Source organism: Oncorhynchus gorbuscha, unplaced genomic scaffold (assembly GCF_021184085.1).
Source record: "Oncorhynchus gorbuscha isolate QuinsamMale2020 ecotype Even-year unplaced genomic scaffold, OgorEven_v1.0 Un_scaffold_6962, whole genome shotgun sequence".
Lineage (NCBI taxonomy): Eukaryota > Metazoa > Chordata > Actinopteri > Salmoniformes > Salmonidae > Oncorhynchus > Oncorhynchus gorbuscha.
In genome coordinates, this window is record NW_025750453.1 from 10,001 (window position 1) to 19,143 (window position 9,143).

General features: G+C 52.6%; 1 protein-coding gene across 1 annotated transcript in view; it reads right to left on the reverse strand.

Annotated features, from left to right (window-relative positions):
* LOC124029607 (putative uncharacterized protein ENSP00000383309) overlaps nucleotides 1-2,564 on the reverse strand; it is a gene marked incomplete at its 3' end in the record, with an annotated part of 4,344 nt that extends 1,780 nt beyond the window's left edge. The window contains exons 1-3 of the mRNA XM_046341260.1: nucleotides 2,406-2,564; nucleotides 298-656; nucleotides 1-224 (exon numbers count right to left, since the gene is read on the reverse strand). The exon at nucleotides 1-224 is cut by the window's left edge and continues 101 nt beyond it. Coding sequence (XP_046197216.1) covers nucleotides 1-224; nucleotides 298-656; nucleotides 2,406-2,564 — 742 coding nt within the window. The remainder of the gene's footprint in view (nucleotides 225-297; nucleotides 657-2,405) is intronic.
* Nucleotides 2,565-9,143: the final 6,579 nt, after the last annotated feature.

Consider the following 9,143-nt stretch of genomic DNA (forward strand, 5'->3'; position numbering starts at 1 on the left):
TGGAGCACGAGCACGGTGGTGGCTGCTGAGCGAGCACTGTGGTGCTGCTGACCAGCACGGCGGTGGCTGGAGCGCGAGCACGGCACCGTGGCTGGAGCACGAGCACGGTGGTGGCTGCGGGAGCGAGCACTGTGGTGGCTGCTGAGCGAGCACGGCGGTGGCTGGAGCGAGCACGGTGGTGGCTGGAGCGAGCACGGTGGTGGCTGGAGCGAGCACGCTCGTGGCTGGAGCGCGAGCACGGTGGTGGCTGAGCGAGCACGGTGGTGGCTGGAGCCGAGCACGGTGGTGGTGGATCACGGAGCACGGTGGTGGCTGGAGCGCGAGCACGGTGGTGGCTGCTGAGCGAGCACGTGTGGTGGCTGCTGAGCCAGCACGGCCGTGGCCGGAGCGTGAGCACGGTGGTGGCTGGAGCGTTGACTGCATGGTGGTGGCTGCTGAGTGAGCACGGTGACTGGAGCGATCATGGTGGTGGCTGATTTTCTAACGAGCACGGTCGTGCCTGCTGAGCGAGCACGCTGTGCCTGCTGAGCGGCACGGTCGTGGCTGGAGCGTGAGCACGGCAGTGGCTGGAGCGAGCACGGTCGTGGCTGGAGCGTGAGCACGGTGGTGGCTGGAGCGCGAGCACGGTGGTGGCTGCTGAGCGAGCACGGCGTTGGCTGGAACGCGAGCACGGTCGTGGCTGGAGCGCGAGCACGGCGGTGGCTGGAGCGCGAGCACGGCGGTGGCTGGAGCGCGAGCACGGTCGTGGCTGGAGCGCGAGCACGGTCGTGGCTGGAGCGCGAGCACGGTGGTGGCAGCTGAGCGAGCACGGCGGTGGCTGGAGCGCGAGCACGGTCGTGGCTGCTGAGCGAGCACGGTGGTGGCTGGAGCGAGCACGGTGGTGGCTGGAGCGCGAGCGCGGTCGTGGCTGGAGCGCGAGCACGGTGGTGGCTGGAGCGCGAGCACGGTGGTGGCTGGAGCGCGAGCATGGTGGTGGCTGCTGAGTGAGCATGGCGGTGACTGGAGCGAGCACGGTGGTGGCTGGAGAGCGAGCACGGTCGTGGCTGCTGAGCGAGCACGGTCGTGGCTGGAGCGTGAGCACGGTGGTGGCTGGAGCGCGAGCACGGTCGTGGCTGGAGCGTGAGCACGGTGGTGGCTGCAGAGCGAGCACGGTCGTGGCTGCTGAGCGAGCACGGCCATGGCTGGAGCGAGCACGGTCGTGGCTGCTGAGCGAGCACGGTGGTGGCTGCAGAGCGAGCACGGACGTGGCTGGAGCGCGAGCACGGTCGTGGCTGGAGCACGAGCACAGTGGTGGCTGCTAAGCGAGCACTGTGGTGGCTGCTGAGCGAGCACGGCGGTGGCTGGAGCGCGAGCACGGTGGTGGCTGGAGCGCGAGCACGGTGGTGGCTGGAGCGAGCACGGTCGGGCTGGAGCGCGAGCATGGTGGTGGCTGGAGCGCGAGCACGGTGGTGGGGTGGAGCGCGAGCACGGTGGTGGCTGGAGCGCGAGCACGGTGGTGGGTGGATCGCGAGCACGGTGGTGGCTGGAGCGCGAGCACGGTGGTGGCTGCTGAGCGAGCACGGTGGTGGCTGCTGAGCGAGCACGGTGGTGGCTGTTGAGTGAGCACGGTGGTGGCTGCTGAGCGAGCACGGTGGTGGCTGTTGAGTGAGCACGGTCGTGGCTGGAGCGCGAGCACGGTGGTGGCTGGAGCGCGAGCATGGTGGTGGCTGCTGAGTGAGCACGGTGGTGACTGGAGCGATCATGGTGGTGGCTGGAGCGCGAGCACGGTCGTGGCTGCTGAGCGAGCACGGTCGTGGCTGCTGAGCGAGCACGGTCGTGGCTGGAGCGTGAGCACGGTGGTGGCTGGAGCGCGAGCACGGTCATGGCTGGAGCGCGAGCACGGTGGTGGCTGCTGAGCGAGCACGGCGATGGCTGGAGCTCGAGCACGGCGATGGCTGAAGCGCGAGCACGGTCGTGGCTGGAGCGCGAGCACGGCGGTGGCTGGAGCGCGAGCACGGCGGTGGCTGGAGCGCGAGCACGGCGGTGGCTGGAGCGCGAGCATGGTGGTGGCTGGAGCGCGAGCACGGTCGTGGCTGGAGCATGAGCACGGTGGTGGCAGCTGAGCGAGCACGGCGGTGGCTGGAGCGCGAGCACGGCGGTGGCTGGAGCGCGAGCACGGTCGTGGCTGCTGAGCGAGCACGGTGGTGGCTGGAGCGAGCACGGTGGTGGCTGGAGCGCGAGCACGGTGGTGGCTGGAGCGCGAGCACGGTGGTGGCTGGAGCGCGAGCATGGTGGTGGCTGCTGAGTGAGCATGGCGGTGACTGGAGTGAGCACGGTGGTGGCTGGAGAGCGAGCACGGTCGTGGCTGCTGAGCGAGCACGGTCGTGGCTGGAGCGTGAGCACGGTGGTGGCTGGAGCGCGAGCACGGTCATGGCTGGAGCGTGAGCACGGTGGTGGCTGCAGAGCGAGCACGGTCGTGGCTGCTGAGCGAGCACGGCCGTGGCTGGAGCGAGCACGGTCGTGGCTGCTGAGCGAGCACGGTGGTGGCTGGAGCGCGAGCATGGTGGTGGCTGCTGAGTGAGCATGGCGGTGACTGGAGCGAGCACGGTGGTGGCTGGAGAGCGAGCACGGTCATGGCTGCTGAGCGAGCACGGTCGTGGCTGGAGCGTGAGCACGGTGGTGGCTGGAGCGCGAGCACGGTCATGGCTGGAGCGTGAGCACGGTGGTGGCTGCAGAGCGAGCACGGTCGTGGCTGCTGAGCGAGCACGGCCGTGGCTGGAGCGAGCACGGTGGTGGCTGCTGAGCGAGCACGGTGGTGGCTGCAGAGCGAGCACGGTCGTGGCTGGAGCGCGAGCACGGCCGTGGCTGGAGCACGAGCACGATGGTGGCTGCTAAGCGAGCACTGTGGTGGCTGCTGAGCGAGCACGGCGGTGGCTGGAGCGCGAGCACGGTCGTGGCTGGAGCGCGAGCACGGTGGTGGCTGGAGCGCGAGCACGGTGGTGGCTGGAGCGAGCACGGTCGTGGCTGGAGCGCGAGCACGGTGGTGGCTGGAGCGCGAGCACGGTGGTGGGTGGAGCGCGAGCACGGTGGTGGCTGGAGCGCGAGCACGGTGGTGGGTGGATCGCGAGCACGGTGGTGGCTGGAGCGCGAGCACGGTGGTGGCTGCTGAGCGAGCACGGTGGTGGCTGTTGAGCGAGCACGGTCGTGGCCGGAGCGTGAGCACGGTGGTGGCTGGAGCGCGAGCATGGTGGTGGCTGCTGAGTGAGCACGGTGGTGACTGGAGCGATCATGGTGGTGGCTGGAGCGCGAGCACGGTCGTGGCTGCTGAGCGAGCACGGTCGTGGCTGCTGAGCGAGCACGGTGGTGGCTGCAGAGCGAGCACGGTCGTGGCTGGAGCGCGAGCACGGCCGTGGCTGGAGCACGAGCACGATGGTGGCTGCTAAGCGAGCACTGTGGTGGCTGCTGAGCGAGCACGGCGGTGGCTGGAGCGCGAGCACGGTCGTGGCTGGAGCGCGAGCACGTTGGTGGCTGGAGCGCGAGCACGGTGGTGGCTGGAGCGAGCACGGTCGTGGCTGGAGCGCGAGCACGGTGGTGGCTGGAGCGCGAGCACGGTGGTGGGTGGAGCGCGAGCACGGTGGTGGCTGGAGCGCGAGCACGGTGGTGACTGGAGCGATCATGGTGGTGGCTGGAGCGCGAGCACGGTCGTGGCTGCTGAGCGAGCACGGTCGTGGCTGCTGAGCGAGCACGGTCGTGGCTGGAGCGTGAGCACGGTGGTGGCTGGAGCGCGAGCACGGTCGTGGCTGGAGCGTGAGCACGGTGGTGGCTGGAGCGCGAGCACGGTGGTGGCTGCTGAGCGAGCACGGCGATGGCTGGAGCGCGAGCACGGTCGTGGCTGGAGCGCGAGCACAGCGGTGTCTGGAGCGCGAGCACGGCGGTGGCTGGAGCGCGAGCACGGTGGTGGCTGGAGCGCGAGCACGGTCGTGGCTGGAGCGCGAGCACGGTGGTGGCAGCTGAGCGAGCACGGCGGTGGCTGGAGCGCGAGCACGGCGGTGGCTGGAGCGCGAGCACGGTCGTGGCTGCTGAGCGAGCACGGTCGTGGCTGGAGCGTGAGCACGGTCGTGGCTGGAGCGCGAGCACGGTCGTGGCTGGAGCGCGAGCAAGGTGGTGGCTGCTGAGCGAGCACGGTGGTGGCTGCTGAGCGAGCACGGCGGTGGCTGGAGCGCGAGCACGGTCGTGGCTGGAGCGTGAGCACGGTGGTGGCTGGAGCGCGAGCACGGTCGTGGCTGGAGCGCGAGCACGGTCGTGGCTGGAGCGCGAGCACTGTCGTGGCTGGAGCGCGAGCATGGTGGTGGCTGGAGCGCGAACACGGTGGTGGCTGGAGCGCGAGCACGGTCCTGGCTGCTGAGCGAGCACGGTGGTGGCTGCTGAGCGAGCAGCACATCATTGAGTCAGTGAAACTAGAAAGTCATTTCCTCATCATATATATCATCATCATATTGAACAGTGTGTGTTTCCTCTCCAGGTCACCCTCCTCTCATGTTCTGGTATCTCAGAGCTCCACAGGTCACCCTCCTCTCATGTTCTGGTAACTCAGAGCTCTCCAGGTCACCCTCCTCTCGTGTTCTGGTAACTCAGAGCTCTCCAGGTCACCCTCCTCTCATGTTCTGGTAACTCAGAGCTCTCCAGGTCACCCTCTTCTCATGTGCTGGTATCTCAGAGCTCCCCAGGTCACCCTCCTCTCATGCTCATTGTTTGTTCCGGCACCTCGCAATCTACAAATGATGCACTGAACACAGTCGGTCTATGCTCTAGCTAACCACCATAGGCTTCTTAAATATCCACAATAGCCTTCCGGTATATATTATGAGTTAAAAGATGATGAATATTAGGCTATATTATGAAATTATTATTTAAGGGCATTGAAGAGAAATCACAATCAGTAAAACAAATGATCAGGCTAGCTAACTAGCAGATTAACATAACTCAAAACATCAATAATCAGGCTAGCTAACTAGCAGATTAACATAACTCAAAACATCAATAATCAGGCTAGCTAACTAACAGATTAACATGACTGAAAACATCAATAATCAGGCTAGCTAACTAGCAGATTAACATGACTCAAAACATCAATAATCAGGCTAGCTAACTAGCAGATTAACATGACTCAAAACATCAATGATCAGGCTAGCTAACCAGCAGATTAACATGACTCAAAACATCAATAATCAGGCCAGCTAAGTAGCAGATTAGCATGACTCAAAACATCAATAATCAGGCTAGCTAACTAGCAGATTAACATGACTCAAAACATCAATAATCAGGCTAGCTAACTAGCTGATTAACATGACTCAAAACATCAATAATCAGGCTAGCTAACTAGCAGATTAACATAACTGAAAACATCAATAATCAGGCTAGCTAACTAGCAGATTAACATGACTCAAAGCATCAATAATCAGGCTAGCTAACTAGCAGATTAACATAACTGAAAACATCAATGATCAGGCTAGCTAACTAGCAGATTAACATGACTCAAAACATCAATAATCAGGATAGCTAACTAGCAGATTAACATGACTCAAAACATCAATGATCAGGCTAGCTAACTAGCAGATTAACATGACTCAAAACATCAATGATCAGGCTAGCTAACTAGCAGATTAACATGACTCAAAACATCAATAATCAGGCTAGCTAACTAGCAGATTAACATGACTCAAAACATCAATGATCAGGCTAGCTAACTAGCAGATTAACATGACTCAAAACATCAATGATCAGGCTAGCTAACTAGCAGATTAATATGACTCAAAACATCAATGATCAGGCTAGCTAACTACAGATTAACATGACTCAAAACATCATTGATCAGGCTAGCTAACTAGCAGATTAACATGACTCAAAACATCAATAATCAGGCTAGCTAACTAGCAGATTAACATGACTCAAAAACATCAATAATCATGCTAGCTAACTAGCTGATTAACATGACTCAAAACATCAATAATCAGGCTAGCTAACCAGCAGATTAACATAACTGAAAACATCAATAATCAGGCTAGCTAACTAGCAGATTAACATGACTCAAAGCATCAATAATCAGGCTAGCTAACTAGCAGATTAACATAACTGAAAACATCAATGATCAGGCTAGCTAACTAGCAGATTAACATGACTCAAAAACATCAATAATCAGGCTAGCTAAACTAGCAGATTAACATAACTGAAAACATCAATGATCAGGCTAGCTAACTAGCAGATTAACATAACTGAAAACATCAATGATCAGGCTAGCAAACTAGCAGATTAAACATGACTCAAAACATCAATGATCAGGCTAGCCAACTAGCAGATTAACATGACTCAAAACATCAATGATCAGGCTAGCTAACTAGCAGATTAACATGACTCAAAACATCAATAATCAGGCTAGCTAACTAGCAGATTAACATGACTCAAAACATCATGATCAGGCTAGCTAACTAGCAGATTAACATAACTGAAAAACATCAATGATCAGGCTAGCAACATGCAGATTAACATAACTGAAAACATCAATGATCAGGCTAGCAAACTAGCAGATTAAACATGACTCAAAAACATCAATGATCAGGCTAGCTAACTAGCAGATTAACATGACTCAAAACATCAATGATCAGGCTAGCTAACTAGCAGATTAACATGACTCAAAATACTGACAATCAGGCATAACTAGCAGATTAACATAACTGAAAAACATCAATAATCAGGCCATTAACTAGCAGATTAACATGACTCAAAACATCAATAATTAGGCTAGCCAACTAGCAGATTAACATAACTGAAACATCAATGATCAGGGCTAGCTAACTAGCAGATTAACATGACTCAAAAACATCAATAATCAGGCTAGCTAACTATCAGATTAACTGGACTCAAAACATCAATAATCAGATTAACATAACTGAAAACATCTCAGCTAGCTAACTAGCAGATTAACATAACTGAAAACATCAATGATCAGGCTAGCTAACCAGTAGATTAACATGACTCAAAACATCAATAATCAGGCTAGCTAACTAGCAGATTAACATGACTCAAAACATCAATAATCAGGCTAGCTAACTAGCAGATTAACATAACTCATTAACATCAATGATCAGGCTAGCTAACTAGCAGATTTTACATAAATCATTAACATCAATGATCAGGCTAGCTAACTAGCAGATTTACATAAATCATTAACATCAATGATCAGGCTAGCTAACTAGCAGATTAACATAACTCATTAACATCAATGATCAGGCTACATTAACCAGTAGCAATGATAAGGCTAGCTAACTAGCAGATTAACATAAATCATTAACATCAATGATAAGGCTAGCTAACATGCAGATTAACATAAATCACTAACATCAATGATCAGGTAGCTAACCAGCAGATTAACATAACTGAAACATCAATGATCAGGCTAGCTAACTAGCAGATTAACATGACTCAAAACATCAATAATCAGGATAGCTAACTAGAGATTAACATGACTCAAAACATCAATAATCAGGCTATCAAAACATCAATGATCAGGCTCAGCTTAACTAGCAGATTAACATGACTCAAAACATCAATAATCCAGGCTAGCTAACTAGCAGATTAACAGACTCAAAACATCAATAATCAGGCTAGCTAACTAGCAGATTAGCATGACTCAAAACATCAATGATCAGGCTAGCTAACTAGCAGATTAATATGACTCAAAAAACATCAACGATCAGCTAGCTAACTAGCAGATTAACATGACTCAAAACATCATTGATCAGGCTAGTTAACTAGCAGATTAACATGACTGCAACATCAATAATCAGGCTAGCTAACCAGCAGATTAACATGACTCAAAACATCAACACCAGGCTAGCTAACTAGATTAACAGATAATCAACATGACTCAAAACATCAATAATCAGGCTAGCTAACTAGATTTAACATGACTCAGATTAATCAGGCATAACTAACATAACGAAAACATCAATGATCAGGCTAGCTAACTAGCAGATTAATATGATCAAAACATCACAATCAGGCTAGCTAACTAGTAAAGATTAACATAACTGAAAACATCAACATCATCAGGCTAGCTAACTAAAGTAGATTACATAACTGAAAATATCAATGATCAGGCTAGCAAACTAGCAGATTAAACATGACTCAAAACATCAATGATCAGGCTAGCTAACTAGCAGATTAACATGACTCAAAACATCAATAATCAGGCTAGCTAACTAGCAGATTAACATGACTCAAAACATCAATGATCAGGCTAGCTAACTAGCAGATTAACATAACTGAAAACATCAATGATCAGGCTAGCTAACTAGCAGATTAACATGACTCAAAACATCAATAATCAGGCTAGCTAACTAGCAGATTAACATGACTCAAAACATCAATGATCAGGCTAGCTAACTAGCAGATTAACATAACTGAAAACATCAATGATCAGGCTAGCTAACATGCAGATTAACATAACTGAAAACATCAATGATCAGGCTAGCAAACTAGCAGATTAAACATGACTCAAAACATCAATGATCAGGCTAGCTAACTAGCAGATTAACATGACTCAAAACATCAATGATCAGGCTAGCTAACTAGCAGATTAACATGACTCAAAACATCAATAATCAGGCTAGCTAACTAGCAGATTAACATAACTGAAAACATCAATAATCAGGCTAGCTAACTAGCAGATTAACATGACTCAAAACATCAATAATTAGGCTAGCTAACTAGCAGATTAACATAACTGAAAACATCAATGATCAGGCTAGCTAACTAGCAGATTAACATGACTCAAAACATCAATAATCAGGCTAGCTAACTATCAGATTAACATGACTCAAAACATCAATAATCAGGCTAGCTAACTAGCAGATTAACATAACTGAAAACATCAATGATCAGGCTAGCTAACTAGCAGATTAACATAACTGAAAACATCAATGATCAGGCTAGCAAACTAGCAGATTAAACATGACTCAAAACATCAATAATCAGGCTAGCTAACTAGCAGATTAACATGACTCAAAACATCAATAATCAGGCTAGCTAACTAGCAGATTAACATAACTCATTAGCATCAATGATCAGGCTAGCTAACTAGCAGATTTACATAAATCATTAACATC